This window comes from Ictalurus punctatus, chromosome 25 (genome assembly GCF_001660625.3).
Source record: "Ictalurus punctatus breed USDA103 chromosome 25, Coco_2.0, whole genome shotgun sequence".
NCBI classification, from domain to species: Eukaryota; Metazoa; Chordata; class Actinopteri; order Siluriformes; family Ictaluridae; genus Ictalurus; species Ictalurus punctatus.
Genome location: NC_030440.2, coordinates 6,273,289 through 6,299,687, shown reverse-complemented (window position 1 = coordinate 6,299,687; position 26,399 = coordinate 6,273,289). Strand labels below are relative to the sequence as shown.

At 39.7% G+C, this 26,399-nt stretch overlaps 1 protein-coding gene across 4 annotated transcripts in view; it reads left to right on the top strand.

Moving 5' to 3' along the window:
* atad2b (ATPase family AAA domain containing 2B) overlaps positions 1 to 26,399 on the top strand; it is an 80,649-nt gene that overhangs the window by 9,253 nt on the left and 44,997 nt on the right. For 2 of the 4 annotated variants that reach the window (XM_017456177.3, XM_017456176.3), the window contains exons 7-22: positions 1,805 to 1,951; positions 2,032 to 2,107; positions 2,359 to 2,460; positions 2,559 to 2,670; positions 4,008 to 4,123; positions 4,246 to 4,420; positions 4,708 to 4,796; positions 4,888 to 5,047; positions 5,253 to 5,343; positions 6,100 to 6,411; positions 7,288 to 7,432; positions 9,775 to 9,961; positions 12,039 to 12,224; positions 22,740 to 22,875; positions 25,831 to 26,024; positions 26,349 to 26,399. The exon at positions 26,349 to 26,399 is cut by the window's right edge and continues 109 nt beyond it. In XM_017456177.3, the coding sequence (XP_017311666.1) occupies positions 1,805 to 1,951; positions 2,032 to 2,107; positions 2,359 to 2,460; positions 2,559 to 2,670; positions 4,008 to 4,123; positions 4,246 to 4,420; positions 4,708 to 4,796; positions 4,888 to 5,047; positions 5,253 to 5,343; positions 6,100 to 6,411; positions 7,288 to 7,432; positions 9,775 to 9,961; positions 12,039 to 12,224; positions 22,740 to 22,875; positions 25,831 to 26,024; positions 26,349 to 26,399 (2,279 nt within the window). Of the gene's footprint in view, positions 1 to 1,804; positions 1,952 to 2,031; positions 2,108 to 2,358; positions 2,461 to 2,558; positions 2,671 to 4,007; positions 4,124 to 4,245; positions 4,421 to 4,707; positions 4,797 to 4,887; positions 5,048 to 5,252; positions 5,344 to 6,099; positions 6,412 to 7,287; positions 7,433 to 9,774; positions 9,962 to 12,038; positions 12,225 to 22,739; positions 22,876 to 25,830; positions 26,058 to 26,348 lie in introns of all 4 variants that reach the window. The other 2 variants (XM_053675908.1, XM_053675907.1) reach the window with 1 other exon arrangement.

The following is a 26,399-nucleotide window of genomic DNA, read 5'->3' as shown; positions in this document are numbered from 1 at the left end:
ACTCTTATGCCAGAAGCATATATACAGTTTGAGTAAAGCAAAAATGTTCTTGAAATCGCCTAAAATACATCATGTAAATGTTGCTGTAGTCTGTGCCTTGCGTCTAGGTCTTATTAAACAAATTAAGTACTTATTAATAGCAATATAGGAATTAAAATACTTATACTTTTCTCCTGTGCAATTAATACAGCACTCCAACTCTTTCGTCATTGATACTAACGTGTGTTGTTGAGCACTGGGATTTAATATGTCACGGCCCTATCTAGGGCTGGAGCAAATGACTGCTTCTGTTGACTTTTTCAAATTTGAGTAAGCTAATGATTACACCATGTTCCAGTTAAAATAATGATATAATGACATTTTTATGAAAATCTAATTGAAGATTCGAATGGATTGTTTTCCCCATTTACCCTATTAATCTGATTGATCCAAAGTGAAACCAACTAAACCCAACTGATCTCAAACCGTGAAGTTTGTCATGTTGGTGGTGAATAAGTCTTATCCATGTAATAAGGCATGCATCATGCAACGAGTAGGAGCTTTCATTTTAAATGTTTGTTCATCATCATCGCCATAACATGAAATCGCACTTGTAGATTTTGAGTGGGAAATCCTTCCTAATTTTAGGTCTTATTCTTGACCACATGCAGAGTTATATTTGTGATATGACTTCTGTGGTCCTTGGCAGGGGCGTTAGGTGGACTGTTTATCATCCGGGGCTGAGCCCAGATTCTTCTCCATGCATTTTTTTCCAGTTCAGCTTGTAGCCTAAGTTTTGTTTTGTGGACACGGCGGTAACTTAGCTGTCAATGTATGACATGATCAGAGAAAGTTGGGTTTATCATTAAACTTGCCCCGAGTGTTGTCACTGATTGTAAGACCACCAGAGCGATAAAATATAAAACTTTTCTAACTTGTTGTCGCTAGCCAAGTGGAGGCACTGCTAAGCTATCATTGTATGGGTTTAGCCGCTACAGTGGCATGCAAAGTACATTATCTTTCCTTATGCTCTGCTGATATCATGTTCACGTAAACTGGAACTCATAGACATTTACACACCTTGTTTTCCTGCTCAGCATCAGAGGATGTTACTGTTTCCGTTTCGACCACTTTACAGGTTTTTAAAAAAAAAAGAATAACTGCGTATATCCATTTCTCGTCACACTGATTGAGCTAGTGTTTGGCAGAATTGAGAGACTGTCAGCCAATAAAACACGAGTGTTTCCACGTATTTTCCTGTAAACCCTGTCCGATTGGTCTCGCGTCCGTTCACTGTAGAAATAAACACCACCGTCTTATTTTACTGACGTTCTTATTTTACTGACGTAGTGAGTCAAGGACCAGTTTACGCCCAATGCTCCTTGAGTGGGCATTGGGATATTTACCAATGGCTTCAGTAGTAGTATTACATTATACCCAGAAATAACGACCTGTGCGCTCATACATTATAACGTTGTTGTTGTTGTTGTTAGCTTATAATAATCCATTGACTATAAAAATCCATGTTGATGAAGTTTCTTACCCAGCATAGTTGATATTTTTTACTTCTAATTGCAGAGCTAGCCTTACCATTGACCAGTTCCTGCTTATATACAAATTCCTAATTGAACACTTTTGATTCATATATGATTAGGGTTGCAGTGACCCAGTTTAAGTATCAGTTTTACACTTTTGTTTCAGTCATTTTGTTTAGAGTATATCCTTAACATATGAAAAGCACACAGTGTTTTCATTTAGAGTTTTTATTTATTTATTTATTTATTTTTTATACATATTGTCTCTCATAAGCATCTGATTATTGTAGAATCCCATGAAGAGGGAGATGATGATGAAGGGGAGGATGATGAAGATGATGAAGGGGATGAAGCAGAGGAAGCAGGAGAGGAGAATGACAGACCGTACAACCTCAGGCAGCGTAAAACTGTGCAGCGTTATGAGGCACCACCCATTGGTAATTTTTGGAGAACCACACAATATATTTTAACCAGTATTCCTATTTCTATATTCCTAATCATGTGTGTCCATTTGTAGTGCCAGTGAACAGAAAACAAAGCAAGAACACAGTGTTTGACACGCACAGGTCCCCTGCAAGAAGAAGCCATATTAGGTGTGTGACCTCCTCAGTCGTCAGCTTTCTCTAGGGTTAACTTTGCTCTTTGCCCAGTGTAGCAACTGGTATACCATGCCAATATGATTCAGTGTGAATGAGAAGTGAACTGTACAAGCTAATTCGAAATTTATTTATTTATTTTAAAATCTCTGCCATGTTACAGTTTGTACTGAAAATTGACATCTTAAATATATTTATCCGGTAATTTTGCTCATGGTTCTATATTTCTAATTATGTTCTCTTTCCAGAATAAAGAAGCACGCCATCCACAGTAGTGATACAACGTCCTCGTCGGACGAAGAGCGTTTTGAACGGAGAAAAAGTAAAAGCATGACACGTGCTCGGAATAGGTGAACGTAAACCTCTTATTACTTATTTTTATTTTTTTCTGGTTATCCCAGACTAGTCTGTAACAGTCTTCAATTTATTTTTTATTTTTTTGTGGCAGATGTCTGCCTATGAATTTGCGAGCAGAGGACCTGGCCAGTGGCGTTCTTCGCGATCGAGTGAAAGTTGGTGCTAGTTTAGCTGATGTGGACCCCATGAATCTGGATACCTCTGTGAGTATTTGCCATGCCTTTCAAACAGGGCTCTTCAATTTGTGAACCCAGCAAAGTATTTCAACAGACCAAACTGAGCACTCGTTAAAAAGACTACAGCAGAGCTCATAAACGTGTGGAAGATAAATGGCCATATTTCAGCAGCTCTAGTTTTTGAAACATGAGTAAAAATGTAGTGGTGTTGATGATAATAATAATGCATTATTATTTCCTATAAGAATAATGTAAATTTCTATTGTTTAGCTGAAGGTAGTTCATTAAACCAGTACTAGCTACAGGGCTCGAAATGTCAGATGGTCAGAAAGGGATGTTTTTAGAGACTTTTTAAAATTTTTTATTTACCCTTGGCATGTTGCGGGGGGTTGATGATGAAAAGACTGTTTAATGATGAACAGACCAAGAAGTATAAGTTTATTCTTCCTGCTTCAAGTTCAGATCGGATGTCTGAGTTGTTCAGGGTCTAGTCAAAATGCTAAACACCATTTCAAGCTAAAACATAACCACTTTAAATTCTTATTTATAGCAATAATCTATTGATTAATGTTGTCGCCATTTAGTTAGTCGCTTATCCAGATCTCTTATGTCACTGCGTCTACGTTCATTTTAATTTAATATTCCTGCTATAGAACAAAATAAATGAATACAATTTACAGTATAATTCTAAGATTTCGAGATTTGCCAAAATTTAGGATGTGTGGAAACATTCGGAAGGGAAGACTTAAAGTCTGCAACTAACGATTATTTTAATAATCGATTAGTTAACCCCGCCCCCCCAATTAATCGGCCAACTAATCGATCTCTCTCTGTGTGTGTGTGTGTGTGTGTGTGTGTGTGTGTGTGTGTGTGTGTGTGTGTGTGTGTGTATAGTATAATATATAGCTCAGCTAATGAATGCACGCAAATAACCAAACTGATTCATTTTAAAACATCTCATTTGAATACATTTTGATACATTTAACAAAAAAATCTATATTATTATTTAAACATTTTTAAAACTTTCCTACGGACCCCCTGCAATTACACCACTGACCACTAGAGGTCCGCGGAAACACCGCACCAGACGGTGTAGTGCACATTGTATAGTGTAAGTGTATAGGACGTCATTTGGGACACAACTTTAGTATTCACTCTCCGGGGCGTGTTTTCGGAACAGAAGTAACATAGTGAGTAAACGCACCCCGTGCCACGCGCAGACCAACTAATCGATAATGACATTCGTTGACGACGATTTTCATAATCGATTATTATCGATTAGTTGCTGCAGCTCTGGAAGACTTACTGCTGCATGTGTCCTGTGTAGGCTTTGATTAACTATATCTTTGGCCATCCTGATATAGGTGAAGTTTGATAGCGTAGGAGGGCTTACTGCTCACATCAAGTCTCTCAAGGAGATGGTGGTCTTTCCTCTTCTCTACCCTGAAGTGTTTGAGAAATTTAAGATCCAGCCTCCAAGGTGAGACACGGAGAATGTGTTTTCATGTGCTTCTACCTGTATTAAAACGGACTCCCTGATAAGCTCTGCGCATGGCATTATTCTGAACTTTTTGACGAACACTCTTTCCTGTGCTGCTGTAGGGGTTGCCTGTTCTACGGGCCTCCGGGGACAGGGAAGACTTTGGTGGCTCGGGCGCTGGCTAACGAGTGCAGTCAGGGTGAAAAGAAGGTTTCCTTCTTTATGCGAAAGGGAGCTGACTGCCTCAGCAAATGGGTGGGAGAGTCAGAACGACAGCTCCGCCTTCTCTTTGACCAGGTTAACGTGTTCAGCTTGTTTTGTGTTACTTGGAAGCAAATCCCAATCAAATGTAATCAAACGCCTTCGCGCGTGGTTTTGGATGAGAAAGATAAAACAGTTGTACTAAATGTCTGGGGTTGGATTTGAATATATTGTGACAATGTCCACTGTTAAAAGTGCAATACAAATAAAATAGAATTGAATTGAATATATGAACAGCAAAACAAAAACCCACTTATTCTAGATTTGAATTTTTATATTGTTTGTGTTATCAATTTAGTAATATTCTCTACAACTGCTTTTAGGCATACCTCATGAGACCATCTATCATCTTTTTTGATGAGATCGATGGCCTTGCACCTGTTCGTTCTAGCAGACAGGATCAGATTCACAGGTAATTTTATTGCTCTAAATCAGTATAGAAGTTCTCAAGCTCAGTTTGCCTGTTGCGGTTTTAATATTTCTTTGCTCTGCAATTATTTTAGCTCCATAGTTTCCACATTGCTGGCTTTAATGGATGGTTTGGACAGTCGAGGGGAGATAGTGGTCATTGGTGCTACAAACAGACTTGACTCTATCGACCCTGCACTCAGGAGGCCTGGTCGTTTCGACCGGGAATTTCTGTTCAACCTGCCAGATAAACAGGTGAATAAATCCTTCCAGTCTCACTGCTTTATGCCACCTGGTCTCAGCCTGTTACGTGAGTCTCGGTGACTTTGAAGGTCATTGACTGTCAGAATAGGTGACGAGCTTTTTGTTCTGAAGGCTGGATAACATTTCTAATTTATCATGTATTGGAATGCTTTTATTTATTTCTATTCAGACTTTAACTGTGTATTTTTGTCTGCAGGCTCGAAAGCACATTTTAGAAATTCACACCAGGGATTGGAACCCAAAGCTGTCAGATTCCTTTATGGATGAGTTGGCAGAAAAATGTGTCGGTAAGAGAAGCACTAGTTCGCCTTTTTTTAAGATGAATATTACAGCTATAGAATGACCAGTTTATCCACAGTTTTCTATCCTGGTCTTTTTCTGGCAGAAATTTGAATTCATCACTTTTTAAAAATATATATATATATATTTATGCAAAGTGGGTGTTGGATTAGGAGTTGATAAACCTAACCTAGACTAACGGTCAGAAGTTTGGGGAAACTTGACTGAAATGTTTCTGATGATCTTTAAAAATCATTTGATCTGAAGGTCTATGATTAAATGCTTGAAATCTGTGTCGTAGACAAAAATATAATTGTGCCGACATATTAATTCCTTTCATTAGAAAACTAACATTTTATTTACAAATAAATCTTTTTTTAAATGGATGACTTGGAGCGAAATATTCCGAAAAGCAGCCAATAAGTGTCCGGTATAGCCGGGAACTCCATCAATACTGTTTAAAAAGCGTCTCGGGGATTCCTCAAGTTATTGTTTGTGAAAATGCCAGGAATTTCTGGAAATTCTAGGCCAAAAGGGTGTCTACTTTGAAGATGCTCAAATACTAAATAATTTTGATTTACTTTGGATTTTTTTTATCACAGCATAATTTCCATAGTTCCATTTGTGTTACTCCAGAGTTTTGATGACTTTATTATTATTATAAAAGGCGGGGGGGTAAATAAAGCATGAGTGTGTCTAAACTTCTGACGGTGTATATAACAAGTCTGTTGAGTTAAGCTGCCTGTGATGGCTCGTCTCACCAGGTTACTGTGGTGCCGACATCAAAGCACTTTGCACGGAGGCTTCACTGGCGGCATTGCGCCGGCGCTATCCTCAAATATACAGCAGCAGTCAGCGCTACAAACTGGACGTTGGTTCTATCGTGCTAGGGCCGCAGGACTTTGGCTGTGCTCTGCGTACTATTGTTCCAGCTGCTCAGAGAGCTCTCGCGCCACCGGGCCGAGCTTTGTCTTGCACACTGCAGCCTCTGCTGGAGAGATCACTGGCCCATACACTCACCTGCCTGCTTCGAGTCTTCCCCCATGCAGAGCTCCCACACAGGGAACAAACACACGGTATGGACTCTACACCTGGGTGGGACATTACTATGTCAGAAAGTATTTGCTTGAATATTATAAGCTGTAATGTATTTTGGTACATCCGCCATTTGCCTAATCGATCAGTTATCATTATTGGTCGATATCAGGCATCAGCTGTGTATATTACACAGAAATCTGTCAAACAGATCTGTACAGATTTTGTAATTCTAAATTTTGATTGGGTCGAACTCGTTCCATTGGTTTTTGATATGAGTGATGAAATTAATTATTCCTTAACAGTAAGCTCAGGCATTTTTCTATATGTAAGTGTAATAATGCAAATACCACAGTTATTTGCTGTCTTATGAGTAACAGAGCTTTGTTGACCCTTTTCAGATCTAAAACAATGCCTTAGTGGTACATTAGCCTATCGCTGTCCACTGAAAATTAACTTCAAACCTCCATATTAGTCAGTTTCAGTAGATTAGACAGAGTGTAATTTCATTTCTGCAGGGAACAAATCTCTCGCTCTTGTTAACGACTTCCAATTTGGAGGACGGCTTTCTCTCCGTCCATAATAACTCATAAACTGACTTAAAGCTCTAGTAAGTCAGAAGCTTTCCTCTAAACCTATTATTTCCATACATCAATGTGAAATTATATGGGGAGCTTATAAATAGGCCGTATGAAACTAATGAACATGGCATACATCTTGATTTAAAAAAAAAAAAAAAAAAAACGCAAGCTCTAACATTATATTTTTCAATTAGGCTTAAGTTTTCAATTTTCTCCCGGCAGATTTGTTCTCCTGGACTTTTAATGGCAAATTTGATCTCTAAACTTTCCAGTGATTCTAGCATCTGAAGCATTAGAGCACATTTCCTAAATGCTTTTGTGCGTGTCTTTGCACAGACTCTGACAATCAGCTGCTGGAGGAGGACTCTTACAGCGAGGCTGAAGATGAAGCTGGTGCTCAGTCCATTTATGATGTTCAGCCAGGATCCCCAAAGACATCACACTCCCCCATATTACACAAACCCTTCCTTCATTTTACTACGTAAGACATGCCTTTTATTCTAGTACGATACTCGTCTATATATGACTAGAGGTCTGTATTGTAACATGAATGGCTTTGCGTATACAGACGTATCTTTAGATGTTCCCCTGCTTGTTTCAGTGTTCAGTGTAAAACGTGTATGCATAGAGAGGGGAGAACATATTTATACATTAAAAGGGTAATGAATCACTTAACAGTCTCACTTATGTATTTAAATGATACATTTGGTATAAAATCATCTACTTTTTATCCTAAGCAAATGCCCGTTGTCTTCTGACTAAAAGAATAGTTACCATACAGAGATTATAATGGTGAAATATTCCACTTCCTGAAGTGATATAAAGTGATGTTTGTATAATATGAATCTCATCATTAACCTTATTAGCTGAAAGCACAAGTTTTACACAGGACAGATAATATTTTGCTGTTTACATTGAGAGGAGTGAATGATGCTGCTCTCTGTTGGCCTGCGCTGGAGTAACAGCTTAATACGGTCATTTTGTTTCACAAGGCAAAGAGCAGATGTTCTTTCATTCTCATTTTATATTAATTTGCTTTGCGGCCAGCGTTTTGTCCATTATTTACAGTTATATAGGCAATATTTATTAACCAGTCATTAACTAGCATACACTGCACATTTTTTGATTTTAATAAGATTTTATCAGTACATATAAACTGCCTTATTTCATTTTATTAAAGCAGGAAATTGTCCATTAAACCTAATGCAGCTTTTTTTTTTTTTTTACTTTTTTTTTTATAAAGTGTAATAAACTGCAAGGTTTTCTGTCAGCAGGACAGTCTATGTAGTATAGCCGTGTGTTCACTACTTTTTTTTTATTTATTTATTTTTAAAAGCATCTATTTACAAAATATTTTCAATTAATCATTCTTTGATTAAAAAAAAAAACGACTGAGTCGTCTTCTTTATTGTGCTGCTTAGTAACAGTCCCGGGAAAAGTGCGCTGTTTTGCTGTGCTCTGCAGGGATCTGTAAGGTTAATTGAACAGATATTTGGTGTGCTGTCTTTAGCATGACGTGTCATTTAAAAAAAAAAAATCCTTCCGTTTGAGACATGTGATGGACAAACAGAAATGTCGAACACAGCAAAAAAAAAAAAAAAACTTTCATTTGCCAGTATGTACTCTGTTTAAAATGGCAGAGGTGAAGGAGTGGAAATCTCACTGGCTGAACAGATTTAATAAGGACCATGCATGTTTAGTTTGGTCAGGCAGTATTGATATTTGCTAATTATATTTATTAAACCTGTAAATGAAAACGCAGAACTGAATTTAGGAGCATAAAAGTATGTGTAGTTGAGATGTACCAAGCGTGCAACTGTGCATCTGATGTAAGATGGGTCAACCGGATATGTGACCAGTGTTGTACTGATCATTATTGGAAATATATTCTCTGGTTTGTTTGTTTGTTTGTTTGTTTGGTCCCATGAGCTTCGTATTTGACCGGTCACTCTTGCAAGGATTAGAGTGCAAGGTGTCGGCAATCCTTAAAAAAAAAGTCTTAAATTCCTTAATGTAAAAATATGGCCTTAATTAGCATTAAAATATCTTAAATCCACGTTTCAAAGGCCTTAAAAATGCAACCAAACTGACCGCGTAAAGAAGATTTGGATTTCATTTTTGTTTGTTTTCTTTTTTTTGTTTTTTTCTTTTCCCCCATAAACCCATGTGACTGTATTACACTCAGTGTGTACTCATCAGTGTTTTAGAGCGGCTCGGTTCACAGTAAACGCCGCTCCACACCAACTTCATCTCTGTCTGTGCTGTGGGTCTGAGTCGCTTATAACGTGCGTTTATACAGCTAGGTTTCTAATACAGCTGCTTTTTCTCTTCTGACTGCCGTAATCCATCCCTCTCTCTAGTTTTTTTTCCCTCTCTTAGAAAATCATGGGAAGGAAATACTGGGGTTTTTTTTCTCTTCCCTCATTGTTGGAGCAAACAGTAAAATGCAAAAAGGATATTTGCTCTGGTCTCCCATACACCTCTATAGAAGTTAACCCTGTTATAGTATACCTAAACCCAGAAATGGAGGTATATACATGAACACAATCCATTGTAGGTGATGTATCGTGTAGCATGATTGAAGTGATGTGCAGGTCTTTAAAAGTTTTTGGAAATGTCTTGAATATGGTATTCAGTTTGAAGTCCTGATACCTGCTGATAGTAATAAACAGCCGCATTTTTGAGCCGCCTGTACACCACGACAGTGCTGGTCTGTAAATAAGCCAGTAAACTAAATAATTGCTTAGATCTGTCATGAAGTAAATTCTGTGTGTGTTTTACACTCCCTCTCCCTGTGTGTGATTTTCTTTCCTTCTGAATCAGGTCTGCCTATCAGCAGCCAACCTCATACCGACCAAGGCTTTTGCTGACAGGGCCTCAGGGTTCGGGTCAGAGCACACACCTGGCCCCTGCTCTGCTGCATCACCTCAACAAGTTCACTGTGCACCGCCTCGACCTGCCCACGCTCTACTCTGTCAGTGCCAAGACCCCAGAGGAGTCCTGCGCTCAGGTCAACACATATATACACACACGCGCGCACACACACACTCGCACTCCACTGTGTTTCAACCAGTTTTATTCAGTTGTGTCCTTTTCACAGCAAGGTCTTTCTCTTTAGCTGTGTGAATGGAGCTGGTAAAGCCTGGATCATGTATAAGAGACATAGATGTCCATTTTTTAAAATGTAAATAAGATAGGAGTTCTCTGTGTCATAAGCGGTTACACAGCATGGTCAAAGTAACGATGTTATTTCACACGGAATTTAGTATTCGTTCATCATGTTAGCCATGACTGATTGAAGAGGTCATCTTTTTCTTGATGAACATTGCTTATATTTTCCTGTTTGCTAAACTGAACCTATGCAGTAGAGATGGTCTTGTCATTGTATTTCCTTTATCAGTATTATTTTTGAAAATCTGTTGTCCATAGTATTCTCTGCAGCTTCATTGACTGCAGAGTCTCTCTCTCTCTCTCTCTCTTTCTCTTTCTTTTTCTCTCTCTCCATCTCTTTCTTCCTCTACCTCTCCCTCGCCCCCTCTCTCTTTCTTTCTCTCCCTTGCCCCCTCTCTCTTTCTTTTTCTCTCTCTCCCTTTCCCTCTCTCTCTTTCTCCCCCTCCCTGTCTCTCTCTCTCTCTCTCTCTCTCTCTCTCTCTCTCTCTCTCTCTCTCTCTCTCTCTCTCTCTCTCTGTGCCTATCACGCACTCATAAAGATGAGGTGGTTACTTTTATGCAAGTTAAATCCACAAAAGTGTGTTTTGCTGTCATAAAAATAGATTTGTGTCCTTTAGCCATCAAAAGGATGGAATCTTTTAGAGATTCCCAATAGCACTGTGTGACAAATAGGAGTCTGGAGATAAGACTGGATCTTTATTTATTGAGCCCTCACAGTAGATCAATAGAGCCTTATAGTTAGTCATCAGTGTGTATAGAGGGGAGGAGGAAGGCTGATCACTTTGTTCTGCTGAGTGAATGTCTTTCATTAAGAACATGCGCACAAATGCAGAAAACCTTTCTTTGAACTCTGAAAACTAATATCTAAGTCATATGACACAAGCATAGTACTGATCTTACAATGTTAACCAAAGAAATGTAGATCATTTTCTATAAACTCGCTAACATTGAGACGTCTTGTGTAGTGACGTGTTGGTGTCCGATCATACAGCGTATATATGCATTTCATTATCTTTTTGTGAATTCTGTTATTTAAATTGGCCGAAACATTCGAGAAAGGTCCTCACCGTTTCACTACAGGTGCAGACCTCAGGCTTGATTGTGATTTTATAAGCCAGTAATTCACAAGGATTTCAGTTTAGTAGCCAACAATCAATACGATCACCTCTGTTGAGAATCTGAAGACCTGCCGTTAATTCGCGGACGATGATGATGTTGATAAGGACTATTTGAAAGAATCAGATTTACAGGCAAATCCCCTTGCCAGCCTGTTTACACATCAGTTCCACATCACTACTTCCACACCGGTTATCCGTTCTTTATCAGTGATGATAAATTTCTAATCAGTTGTAATCGATGATGATCAATTTATGATCAAATGCCGTGATTCGTTTCAGTCATGTCCTTTTAAATCGCTGTGTCGATCCAAATTGTCAGATCGTTGTATAAATGAGACAGTTGTATAGATGAGATAAATGTAAATCGCTGTGGATAAGGGCGTCTGCCAAATCTAAGTGGTAGCTAGCATAATATTGAAATAATGTATGGAGTTAATTAAGTGCGTTAATACAGATTAAGAGAAATGAACAAGTACATGATTATCCTCTTCTAGAAAAGTGTCTAATGTAGCACATTGTGTTTGCGCGGTCAACAAGAAGTCTGCAAGATATAGGGCTATAAGCTGTTTCAGGTAGGAGCTGTGGTGCTCTGTCCAGCGCAACTGTATCCTGAAAGTCATTACACTCCTAGTGCTGAAAAATTGCTAGGCTTTTGGTGTAAACCAAAAGTTATGAAGAGTGAAGCTACCCTAGGAGTGCTTTGAGAATAGCACATTGTCAGTTGTGGTTTTTATTACTGAAAGGTGTGTGTGTGTGTGTGTGTGTGTGTGTGTGTGTGTGTGTGTGTTTTGACTCTAGGTGTTTCGGGAAGCTCAGCGGAGTGTGCCAAGTGTAATCTACATGCCACACGTCAGTGATTGGTGGGAGGCCATAAGTGACACGGTGAAGAGTACGTTTCTTACACTGCTGCAGGACGTTCCCTCCTTCACCCCACTCCTCATCCTTTCCACGGCCGAGATCAGCTACCAGCAGCTCCCTGAAGAGGTGAGGACACCTCAGTTTCCTTCTCTCTTTTAAAAATATATGTAGCATATAATTTTTTTTTTCTTTTTTTTCTTTTTTTTTTTTTTTTTTTTTACATTTCTGTTAACATCTTAGTCAGACCAGTTATAGCATATTAGACTGCATGTAAATGGGGATAATGTTAAACTTTAAAATGTTGCTGTCACAGAACCCCTGAATGATTTTGATGAAGTGCCTATTCTATGCTGTTACCAAGTGCTCCATCACTTTCTGTCCCTTCATTACGCTGCGCGACTCTGACGGCTGGAGTGCTCTTAACAGAGCAGTAAAAAAAATAACACTGCTGCGCTGAGACTGTTGGTAATGTGGCCAGGGTTTGTATTTTCTTCAGTGCTGGAACTGAAAACAGCTACATGAATTAAGATCAATGAGTTTAGGGCTATATTTGACACAACTTCTTTATAATTTCAATGGATTGTGAATCAGCCTTTTCAGCTATTTGATAAGTGCCCTCTTCGGGGTATTTTGAAGCAAAATCTGTGCTAATGAAAGGCGTTTGGATTTATCTATTGACGCCGATCAGCCATAACATTTAAAGGAGACCTATTATGCCCCTTTTTACAAGCTGTGATATAAGTCTCAGGTGTCCCCAGAATGTGTCTGAAGTTTCAGCTCAAAATACCTCACAGATCATATATTATACCAAGCTGTAAATGCTCCTTTCTGGGTGGAAGCAAAACCCCCCGCAGTTTTCGTGTGTCTCTTTAAATGCAAATGAGGTGCTGAAGAGAGCGGAGCCTTTACAGCTCGTGCTTCGGATACTACGGCAAAAACAAATCAGGACAACCAGTATGATTGACACCGTAAATACCGGTGTTCAGTCCTGTATGTATAGGTTATACAGACAGTAAGCATTTTCGGATTAAAAATAAATATGACAACATGGCTCTGGTCTCTGTGAATGCAATCAGAGACAACGGTAATTTAGCCGGATTAGCCGTGGAATTTGCTAACAAGCACTTTCGGAAAGGCGATTTGCAAACATTCACAAAATATAAAGTGCAATACTTGCGTCTTCTGGATATGAAGCTGGATCACAAACAGTTGGTACTGATCCATGCTTTAGAATAACGTTTTCAGCAAATCCTGCTTTGTATTGACCCTCGTTCACAAAGCAGTCTGGTGTAAAATGATTCGAACAAACATGTATGAATTTAGCTATTTTTTTGGGGAAGGCACATTTCCTTCAAAAATAAAATTACTCCACTGCGTCATCAGTGGCCCTGATGCAGGGAGTACATGAAGTATTTTGTGTTCATTCTTAAAGCCAACAACAGAACACTTAGAAAGCTTATGGAGCTGAGACATTCTTCTATCACTATAGCTGCTCCAGCACGGAGAAAATGGTGGACTGTGTGCAGCTCACTCAGGGGAGGAGCTATGCTAATAGGACAGAGTCCATTACCAGTTGTGTGTGGGGTCGGTTCCAATGTGACGCCACATTGGATAGAAAATGCGAACGACTCATTTTGAGACACTGTTTATTATTTATGAGGAATACAAAAAATGGTGTGGGTGGGTTTTTACCATTATAGGTGGTTGTGTATGCACACTGCCGACACATTTATGTTCAAACACCATGTAAAAGTGAATTTGGAATAATAGGTCCCCATTAAAACCACTGACTGGTGATGTGAATAACATGGATTATCTTGTTACAGTGGCACCTGTCAAGGAGTGGGATATATTAGGTAGCAATAAGCAGTCGGTTCTCAAAGTTGATGTTGGAAGCAGGAAAAATGGGCAGGCGTAAGGATCTGAGTGGCTTTGACAAGGGCTAAATTGTGATGGCTAGACGACTGGGTCAGAGCATCGAAAAACAGCAGGTCTTGTGCCGTGTTCCTGGGATGCAGTGGTTAGTACCTACCAAAAGAGGTCCAAGGAAGGACAACCGGTGAACTGGTCATGGGCGCCAAAGGCTGATGGGCACGTGGAGAATGAAGGTTAGCTCGTCTGGTCCGGTCCCACAGAAGAGCTAATGTTGTACAAATTGCTGAAAAAGTTCATGCTGGCTGTGATAGAAAGTTGTCAGACTACAGTGTATCACAGCTTGGGCTGGGTAACCACAGACCGGTCAGAGTGCCCATGCTGACCCCTGTCCACCACCAAAAGCACCTACAATGCACATGAGCATCAGATCTGGACCATGGAGCAGTGGAGGAAGGTGGCTTGGTCTGATGAATCATGTTTTCTTTTACATCATGTGGATGGCCGCTTACCTGGGGAAGAGATTGCCCCAGGATGCACTATGGCATTCATGTGGATGTTACTTTGACACGTACCACCTAAAGAAAACTTTGTTGCAGGACAAGTACTGTACACTCCTTCATTACAACAGCATTCCATGATTGCCGTGGCCTGTTTCAGCAGGATAATGTGTCATGTCACACTGGACAGATTGCTCAGGAATGGTTTGAGGAACGTGACACAGTTCAAGGTGTTGACTCAAACTAATTGAGCATGTTATAGCTGACTGGTGTGTTTTCTGTTGATTAAATAGAACAGACAGCTGCAGATCGGTGCGATGTAGGTTGATCTGTAGTACTTTCAGTCGGGCTACTGAAAGTGTGAATCCATGTACCTCACTCCTACAGCAGAGGGGGACCTTGTACAACTCAAGGCAGATTTTCAGCTGGGAAAAGTAGTCTAATAGTCGAAATTCGGCTTTGCTTAATCAATACGTGAATCAGTCAAGGTAATGTTTAGTTCTATTTGATCGGTATAGGTGTTTGTAGGCTAATTAAAATTTTAAAAGGTTGGCTTGTATTTGAAATGTATTTTGCTTCATCAAACTTTAACATCCCTATTGGACAGCTGCTAGTCCATGATCAAAACGGTGCATATGAAAACCACAAAATATAAGATTTAGTAAAGATTTGTAACGGAGTTTTTAAAGCTACAGAACTTCTACCTTTTTACTATTTTATTTTTTTACTCTTCCTCCCAGCTATATCTGTCTTCAAGTTCTTTCTCTTTAATTCATCTCATTCCTCTTGACACACTTCCTTGACACTGTTTCCTCTCACTTCTTTTTGTCCTCTTTGCTTTTTCGCCTTGCCTTTGTTTTAGTCTGCTTTTCTCTTCTCATATCCATCATTTCTATTCTTCCTCCAAGGACAACGGACAATGCAGTCAACTCACTACTTTGAAGGAAATGCAGGAGAGAGATGCACAGTGAACGTTCATAGCTGCAAAAAAGTAGCTTCCCTGATTATGCCAAAGGGGAGCTGTTGTGGCAGGGACATGATTTTTAACTCGCAGAGAGCTTTTTAAGATCCCTGAGAAGCCCATACTGCGAGCCCAGGCTACCTAGAGTGTGTTGCTGGGGGTTGTGATTGGCTGGTGGTGAAGCTCTTGATCAAAGCCTGTTAGAGGAAGCAGTGCCCACCAGGAGGGCACAGTAATGCTACTAGAGAACAGACTGCTAATTTTATTGACAGAAGCCACTAGTGCTTTCTCTATAAGGCCTATTCATTAAAGCCTGCTTTACTCCCCAAAGGAGACAACATTTTAGGGGATAGTAGATTACCTTGTTGTTTCTCTGTAACATGGGTCTCCGTCAATGACTTTATATCTTCACTGTTTTAATGAGACTACCAATTTGTCACCCTCAGAAGTCTGTTGGAACAGACGATTTTTTTTCTCGTCTACACCATTAAAACCTCACAGGAATAGTTCAGCCTCTGATTATAACTCTTAGTTGATAAGTTTGCCATTTATGCTGAAGCCTACGTTAGCTTAACCTGATACCTGGTCTGATGGCATTTTTCTTATAGGTTAAGATATTTTTATTTGGTGTAGGTAGATTTACCAAAATATAGTTCCATTTTATTTGTATATTGTTTTAACAGTAGATATTACCTTCTTGGATGTAGATATAAGCACGTTTGCATGTAGCTCTAAGTCAATAATGAACAAGCTAAAGGTGACCGTGACAAGAAAACTGCCTGCGAAGACATTACTTATTAACCTTGAGAAGAACTGGACTCAGCAGGGGGAACCCTTCCTCTTCCGAACAAAGAAGGAAATATGAAACGTTTTCTTGATGCACACCTTGTACATTTAGGTTTACTCTCAAAGCGTCAGGAAAACCAATGATAAAAAGGGAAACACAATGTAATTTCTAACAATATTGACTATGCTGCCATTTTGCCTAACCCTAGCTTTTATCACCTAATTGTGAACAGAAAAAAGTGTCAACGTTTCATAACAACTGCTCTGTCTGTCTAATGCATCCTCTTACATGAGTTCTGTGGTGGCTGGAATGGTGTAGTACTGAAATTTGATCGTTTGAATTTTAAAAGTCAGTCCATGCTTTGAAAGCCCTTTCAAAGCATCTTCGATGAAGGTGCGCTATCCTTAGATTGACTCACCTTGGTGTGAAAGTCCTCTCTTAATCTGGGTGAAGGTACACCCCCCTCACATACACTTCAGCATGGCATAACTTCCACCCAGAAGCAGGGAGGACTGTGTGGGTTTGCGATGTGTGCAGAATTGCGAGGGGGGTTTTCAGTCAGTGATGGTCCATTTTAGGTATTGCATCAATAGGGGATCGTAACAGCTACTGGAGCTGTTAAAGAGGATTCTGGGATGGTTAGATTTTAAAGAGATCTATTAGTGTATAGAGCACAAGGATCGCCACAGGTTTAGTTGGCAACAGTTTGCGGGGTCACTTGGCTTCTGGCATGTTCAGCATGACAGCTGTCCTCTCTGCAGTGCTGCACCTCAGGGGTGAGTACTCATTCTGCCTTAGATAGGAATAATAAAAACCTCCGCACTGTCAGCCCTTCCTGCTTCCTGTTTTAGAGAGAAGAACCGGGTGCCAGTCATGTTCCTTATATTTGCATCTGTAGTGAAAATAGGTGGCAACAGTACAGTCACTGAGCGCTTTATTAATAACACTATACTAGTACTGAGTAGTACTATACATTAGTATTAGTGTTCCTCAGTTCTTTGTGGCATGGATTCCACAAGCTGTGGGAAACATCCCGTTGAGATTCTGGTCCATGTTGACATCACGCAATTCCTGAAAATTATTCAGATCTTTCAATCTCCTGTTCTGCCACGTCCCAAAAGTCTTCTATAGGATTCGGATTCAGTGACTGGGAAGGCCACTGTAGAACACTGAAGTCGTGTCATATTCATGAAACCAGTTTGAGACGACTTTTGCTCTGTGCATTATCATGTAAGTAGCCATTTGATTATGGGTAAATTGTGGCCATGACGAGATGCACATAGCCAGCAACAATACTTAAGTAGGCTGCGGCATTCAAGCGACGTGCTAAGAAAACATTCCCCACAACGTTACACTACCTCCACCAACCTGGACTGTTGACCCATGGCAGGTTGGGTCCATTGATTCATGCTGTTGGCACCAAATTCTGAGCCTATTATCTGTGCGAATCAGCAGAAATCGAGATTCATCAGCCCAGGCTCCACTTTTCCAGTGTTCAACTGTCCAGTTTTGGTGAGCCTGTGCCCACTGCAACCTCCGCCTCCTGTTCTTGGCTGACAGAAGTGGAACCCAACACGGTCTTCTGCTGTTGTAACAATTCACCTCACAATTCGACATGTTGTGCATTCTGAGATGCTTTTCTGCTCACCACAGTTGTACAGGATGTACAGGAGTTACTGTAGGCTTTCTGTCAGCTTGAACCAGTCTAGCCATTCTCCGCTGACCTCTCTCAACAACAAGGTGTTTTCCATCTGCAGAGCTGCTGCTAACTGGATGTTTGTTCTTTATTGCTTCATTTTGAGTAAAGCTCTAGATACTGTTGTGTGTGAAAATCCCAGGAGATCAGCAGGTCAAAATCAGTGAGGTTACATTTTTTTCCCCATTCTGATGGTTGACGTGAACATTACCCGAAGCTACTGGACTGTATCTGCGTGATTTTATGCATTGCACTGCTGCCACACGATTGTCTGGTTAGATAATTACATGAATGAGTAGCTGTACAGGTGTTCCAGTGAGTGCTCTGTGATTGTATATGTGATTGTGTAAGATTGAGGATTCTGAATAATTGTCTCCAAAGGTGTTGCGTATATGCAGTAACCCCTTATTCCGTTTTTACTAGGATTTGCAGCGCTTGGATTTATTGCAGTATCCTTGCTTGTTTTGCTATTTGTAAATTTTGGTTCATTAAGTGCTTAAGTTTAATCCCTTCAGTGATTGTGGAATCAGTTTGAAATCTGCGACTGGTTCTGCCAGTCGTTTCTCTGACTTTATTTGCCTTTCAGCAAAGCAGGCATGTTATGTTGTGTATTAGATTTATTGTCTTCTATTTTGTCTCTGATTTGGTCTTGGTCAATACCCCCACCCATCATCCAGCTCTCCCCCATCTGTAGCATTCATCAACTGAGAGAGAAAATCATTACCCGCTGTATATAAGTGTTGCATACACATTTTCTTCCATGCAGAATATAGTGGAACGATAGCCGAGACAAACCTACCACTAGTACAGCAAAGTCAACCTATCTGGACAATTTTCAGCATTTTGTGGAGAGAGGGTTCACAGTAAATATGTGTAAGTCCTGTCCCTCAGTAACAATAACTAGTCCCCTTATTGGTAAAGATGTTAGCCTAAAATGCCTGTCCTGTGCACACACAGATGTAAAGTTCTTTGCTGAGTTTGTAATGAGCAAACAGTAGGTTTCCACTCCAGTTCCCTGAAACAAGTGGAGAGAAACGGACCTAACATGAGATTGAGATTAGGCCTGAGGTGGACAAAATCTATTTCATAAAGCCTCTTATTCTTAGTAGCCTGATAGTACCTGAACGGCTGGTGTCATTAGTTAAGTCAGCTAGCGTGGGTGGCTAGCAGGATAACCAAGTGAAATTGCTAACCGGAGCGTATTTCTATGAATTCCAAGGTGGAAATGCGGTCAACTGACAAGACTGTGATGTTGAGGTCATGAGAAGTGAATATTTTCTGAGAAACCATTCACAGACAGTACAAGGTCGTCTTTGGCACAGGACGCACGCACCTGTCTCTCAAGTCAGACTTATTGATCATCTTATTGATCAGTTTCTGGTCTCTCCTGCAAGAATGCCAAATGGACAGACTTTTCTCGAAAGATTTTAATGGTCTTTTCTGCGTTCCTCTGTCTGCAGGGGCTGACATAATGCAGTACACAACGTGCTGCATCAGCAGAAACCTTATGTAGTTTTGGGGCATGGGGCAAATGAGTTAATTTTTCTAGAGAATGTGCAGAAGAACAATGCCACTCAGTCACGCTGTGGGGATAATGGAGTTTTAGTCTATGTGTATGGAACAGTGTTGTGATCGAGCTGTAATGGGAGGGGCAGGGAGTGGGGCTTGGCAGTAGGAAGATGAACTCGGTATTGCGATAAATTTTGTCACAGTGTTGTCTATACTTTAACTGTTCAACTGGTTGGACATCTAAAATCTCATTTAAAATCTAGTTGAATACAAATTGTTTTATTTCCCTCCCAGGCCACGTTGCATCGTTATATTTTTTTTATACTGCAGTGTGATTGAATTCTCAAATCTGATTGGTCAGTAGGTGTGGCTTATTTTTATGTAACAGTACAGTTTGGAGAGTAGTTGCAGCTGTAACATGAGTGATGGGTTTATATTAATTCACTGATTAATGTTTCTGTACTAACAGCTCATACACTTGGAGTTGTGTGGTGGATGATCCACAGAAACTTAATTAATAATAATAATAATAAAACAGATTTTTAAAGGGTATTGTTTACAAAAGAAATAGAAATTGATGGCATTTATTTTTGTTTTTTAAATTTGGAAAGGATTTTGTTTGGAGAAGTTTAACTTCATGAACTTTAACTTTATTAAGTATTAACTTACTATAACAGGAAGTAACTTTGTCCCGCGGATGTTTCACAACATCAAATATAACTATAATCCACACAATGTGCAACATGTCATTGATTAATAAATAAAAAAATGTATTTATTGGCAAATCGCTGTGGTATACGCTGAAAAACTCATAACTGACCATACGGTTGTACGAAAATAATATACACTGGGGTGTATCACACTTCACACCACCTTATCGTGTATTGTTTTTGTGTAACAGCATATGGTCCGCTGTTTGCTATGCCTTACATACATATTTTGAAACTGCCACCTTTTCACAGTTTTATAACCATTTCCATGGGACTTTTTAGGTTATGGCTAACCTAAAAACAGTATAACATATTCCAGGTATTGTGATCAGCCTTGTGAAACTTACTGCCAGCTGTGCTAGGCACAGCACTAACTGTATCCCCATAGCAGCTGAGTCTCAGGTGAAATGCCCCTGTCTATGCCAGATGTGAACATGTGGTATTTAGGATTTATGGGGTATTTAGAGTTCATTACACCAAAGATTATTACCAAAAGCCTACAGTATTCACCCTAGATACAGTGCAGAAGGGACAGTTAGGACACCAGTGAAGCCGCACTCATTCGCACATAGACAGCAGAGGACAGATCTACACAGTGGACTTTATTGACTGAATTAATATCATGTATCCAGCAATAACTGTAAAATGGGACTAGGGTCATAAAAGAAATGTTTCCTTCGTGACCAAGCAGAGTTGCCAGCGTTGGTTTGTCATTTAATGTCCAGTGCCCTTTACCTTTATAGGTGTTTTTGCTGATCTTTGCATTTTCTCACTCTCTATGAGGCCCATCTTTCCACTCTTTATTTATTTATTTTAATGAGCTCATTTTAATTAAATCCTATTTGGAACTGTTCTGCATTAGGACTCTTAAACAGTCTGATTTAACTTGTGTAATAGTAGTTGATCTAGGATGCTTGGAAGTTTTCTAATTTTTAAAAAAAAATTATTATGAATTATTATAAAAAATTTATTTATTTATTTATTTATTTATTTTTTTAAACAATACTGTGCTAAAGTCTGAAACTCCCCTTTTGTTTTCAATCAAATGGCCATCCAGTACTTATTGTTAATTATTCATTGTTAACAGTAATGATGGGGGAAACGTACTGTGCATTAATTCCATTGTAGTTAAACCTTTGTGCGATTTCTGGCCAGTAACAGTAATGAACAATAATGCTGGGAGTATAACAGTATCGATGGGGGAAAATGTATGAACAGAATCACCCAAAGGTCTTCAATAGTAAACAGCATAACATTTGTAAATATTTTATTTCTAATATTGGATTTTAATATTGACCTCCATAAAGAAGTACTGCATGACTGAAAATGATATTAATGTACTGTACATTTTCCCATCATTATTGTTTTCTGCAGAATAATTAACAGAAAGGACTGAATGGCCATTTGACTTTTTCACACGATTATATACACACACGAAGGAGCACATGTCCATTTGAGTTTTGCTATAGGACATCGTCTAGATATACGGCATGTTTAGAAAGAGGCCTTTGGTACTGTGGCTGTGCAGAATGCTACTCTCCACTAGGAGAGATGAAGGGACACTTCACCTACAATTGCAAAAAAATGACTGCAAAAAGCAAGTGCACTATAGATATTTATAGATAAATATGATTCGGCAGGCGTTTAGAGTGAGTCGGTTTGCTCCACTTTTGTGCAGTCTGTCGTTGCTTTTTATGAAGCCATAGTAATTCTTTTTCCCCACCTGAAACCTTTAATGCATTTTCTGATTCAAAAGCTTTCTTCATTGCTCATATCTTCAGGCACAGGCTGACCTGTCTTGTATGCATATTACATTTATGAATGGAGAGGGTTGAATTATTTCCTTTTGAGTGATGTCAATTTTACATGGGGGTTGTGGCAGGTGTAAAGAGGACATTTCGCTCATACTTCTAATTCTACTTATTGCTGCATGTCCAGCCCGTGACCTGTGATCCTTCAGTCATAGTGCACTACTTAGCTCTGTCCTTAAGGTGGCAACATTTCAATTCAAAAGTGAACCAATTATTGTCCCATTGTTATTAATCATTCATGCATCCCATGGAAAACTTTCGGAAAGTGCAAGTGATCAGAATGACTTTCTTACCACTTAGCAGTTTGGATAAAGTCACCTGAGAACAGCTTTACTGAGACGTTGTCTTATGTCTGACTCGTGTTAAGTGTTGCTGTAGTTTTGAACTTGCCTTGCATTTACAATGCTGTGAAAAATTATTTGCTGATTTGCAAAGATTTATGAGCATTTATTGAGTTTAATAGCTGCGCTTAGGTGAATTTGCTTCAAGTTATGTGTTTTCTGTGCTTTTTTAGTATAGGGAAAAGTTAAATTATTGTCTCTGGTAATTGCACATGCAGTAGATGGAGGTTAGGTTGAAAAATGCTGGAATCCAAAATTGTTAATGCTCCTTGTAATCCTCAGTTCTGTGTCTGTTCATGGTAGCATTATGGCATTGTCAGGAATTCTAGCTTAATTTTGTCACAGAGCCGTTTCTTGTGTTGAGAAGGTTTTTATCTGTACGCTTAAAATCTACTAAACTAAATGAAAGTCAGTTTAGTTTTATGTATTTCTTATTCTCTGTGTGTTTGTGTAGGTAAAATGCATCTTCAGTCGGTCGTACGGTGAGGTGGTGTGTCTAACGTCACCTCGGGAGGAGGACCGCAAAAAGTTCTTCAGTGATCTCATACTGGTGCAAGCAGCCAGGCCACCACTCCAACCGAGAAAAAAAGGTACGACAGTGGTGTATGCATATCTATACCGATCTGTGTGCAGATTCTCCAAATGGACTTATTTTTTTTTCTTACCAAATAAAATAATGAATCATCGAAGTTTACTACCATCTCTTGCACACTGTCATGTCTGCAGCACATGTCACGTATCTCATTGTCTCCGTTTAGAAGAGACTCCTAAATGCCAGCGAGTGTACTGTCCGCATTGTAAAATGGCTCTGTCTTCTTACTGCTCTGTCAGTGTGGTTTGTATGTGTTACCATAGTTGGTAATTGGCTGATTGGATTTATTACCAGGCTGACTGGAGTGTAAAAGGCTTTCACATACCACACACAGTCCCTCCAGCTGATAAGCGTGCCCCGAGCAAGGGAGGGGAGCTGGTAAGGTCCATCGAGGTCTTCACGTGAGAGAAGGGGGCAGTACATGGTATATGTACTGTAGTATAGTTTTGAACAGATATGCAGGCTTTGTTAATTAGAACTGATAGAGTGTGATTAGCCTTTGGATTAACACACGTTATTCTTAATAAAAGACCGTAGTCACTCGTTTAACGCTCTTCACTCTTCGCACCTGACACCTGGAAAGCAGTGCCATATGTAAGGGATAATCCACAGCTAGGTGTACGTTACACGAATTTAATCCACTTATACCATGGTCGCTTGCCAGCACTGACAAGGTAAATCTGTCATTGATGTTTGCATGTTTGCAAAATCTGACTCAAGGGATAAAACTGACTGTTAATTTTCGTTAGTTCTTTTATTTACCTGATTTCTGCCCGCTCTTAATCATACACAGAGATAAAGTAGTGCGATGAGATTCCGTTTATTTGGATGGATTATAATAAATAGTTACTGGAGGTATGAATAGGTGTGAATTACATTCATCTTTGCCGTGTCTCTACTAATAATGAAGCTGTGAGTTTAACTACTGTATGCACCTGTAACTGTGTTACTGTGGTTACAGTTTATAAGCAGCGTGTTCATTTAGAACGACGATTAAACGGACTGGAACTACTTGTGCATTACACAGTTTGCACACACACCTTCCAGCCAATCAGAATCGAGTATTCAGACAGACCATGGTATAAAATTGTTTATTCAGCATGCAGTACGCCGAAGCGTACTCCTGGGCTGTGTGTGCTGCATTCAGGAAAACAAACTTTGAAAGTGAAACAAAGATGATGTGCAAGAACTGATGTGATGTGTATTAAAACACATCAGTTGCCTTTGTACATTATCCCTACTGCAATATACACTGAATTGAAAAATCCCCACGGTTTTTCTCTGGCTTCTCCTTTATAGCCCACTACCCAGCCTCTAAATCGATACATTTACGAGGCCAGATTTTCTCTCACGGTTAGACAAGTGTGTTTGTGTAAGGAGAACCAGCATAAAGTCGTGTTTTGACAGTGCGGTGAAAGAAATATGCCCTAGTCCTCAACTCGTATTCAAGGTCAACCCCCAGATGTTTTGTAAAATCCACTTGTAACTAAACATTACGTTTGCTTTAAGTCAGAAACTTCAGGAAGAGCTGGAAGATTGCTGAAAGACTTTAAAATCGTGTGTTTGGGGCTTAGTTTGGCTTCCAGGTAAGTTTAAGACGCTGACGGTCAGTGAGTGGTGTTTACGCCGGCAAGAATCCCGCAAACACGTGGCTAATTAGACACACACGTGCATGTGCGCAGGAAACTCTCTGCTTTCTTTCACTATAGTGGGTGTAATGAGAGCGTGGGCTTTAAAATGGTAATATAAACATGAAGACTCACTGATGTGAGCCAAAGCTGCCCTACTTCCTACTGTCAGCACCCATCTTGTTGAGGTTAGAAAGACATCGAAACTTCAGTAATAGTTACACTTCTTGTTAGCATGGCTTGCTTTCTGGCTTCTCGACACACATTCCTGACGCTGAGGTTGTTGAGCAGGCATCTGAGCAGAGACTCTGCCCATGGCCTGCTAGCTGTTCCCTCTGGCTGCGAGAAGATTCCCAAGTTGAGCATCAGCAATTTTTCCTTTCAGCCATGTCGCTTCAGTAGAGTTACACGTGTCAGTGTGTTTACCCTTTGATCACTTTAAATTGGGCTTCAGTTCAGGTCTCGCAAGTTATTTCGCAAGTTATCTCTGCGCAGAGAAGTCTGACTTTGGAGTTCAAAAGCTTCAAATCAGTTTCTGCCTCTACATCTGTAGGGATACGAAAAAGTTCGGTTGTAGCTTTTACAATCACAATGCTCTCCGTTCTTGCTGTATAGTTTCCCGCTGAGTAGCAGTGCGATTAGTATTACTATGCTTGGGTGAAGTTTCTATCCTCTGGCAAAATATATATTGGAGATGCTGAGTTTCTAAATTTCTGAGATTTGCACTTTGTTGCATCAGCAGTTAGCAGGCTTAGGTGAAATACCCGAAATATTGTACGTTGCTGGTAAATTTGCTTTACTGTCAGTAGTGTTAATAAAGTGTGAAAATTAATTTTTTTGTTGTTTGTTTGTTTGTTTTTTACTTTCAAGAATGAATCCTAGAAACATTATTTTGGGCTTATTCTGTACCTTAGGACCATTGAAATGTATACTTAAAATAGTTTTAGCTTGCCCTTTATAAAGTAGGGTTTTTTTAATAAAGAGAAATAAGCAGATTCAAACTGTATTAAAGAGAAAATAGCCTATATCCTGGTAAGTGTCATGGAAATTCTAACTATAAACTTTTCAGTACTATTTATGCTTAACAATTACAATTCAAATCAGACAAATAAGCTCGCTTTCCTCACAAAGGTTAAGGGTTTTCTGGCATTTTAATGGTGCAGCCGAAACGGAGCATTCAGATTCATTTAGAATTGAAACATTATGAGAATGTGACTCAGAAGTTTTCTGTTTGAGGTGTGTTCTTAAAATGTCATGCTCTCTGATATTGTGCATAAAGTGGAATTAAGTTGTGCGTGTGTGTGTGTGTGTGTGTGTGTCTTCAGCGTGCGATCTTGAGGTGCTGCCCCTGGTGGAAGACCCTGACCCTCGGCAGCTTTCTCCAGAGGAGCAGAAGCGACTTGAGGAGCAGGAGGAGAACACCCTGCGCGAGCTCCGCCTCTTTCTCAGGGACGTCACCAGGCGGCTGGCCACCGACAAGCGCTTCCACATCTTTAGCAAGCCTGTGGATATCGAGGAGGTGGGGCTAGTCAAGCTGCTCAGCTGCGTACATGTACTGTAGTTTTTCATAGTCACAGCAGTTACTCATGTAGTGTTTCTTGAAAACGTTTCAGAACTGATTTAAAAAAAAAAAAACCTTAGATTGAGGGGAGTAAAGTCTTCCTGATTAATAAGTATATTCACTTTGACTTACTAGACTACTACTAAACTAGTGATACTCGTATGAAATGGGCAATGCACAGGATTAATATAGTGTAATAATCATGACAGGCATCACTGGCAGGCAACATCTCAAAGCACTCTATTTCTACAGGCATAAATATTATCTATACACCTTTTTTAGGTATCAGATTATCTTGAGGTCATCAGAGAGCCTATGGATTTGTCCACTGTC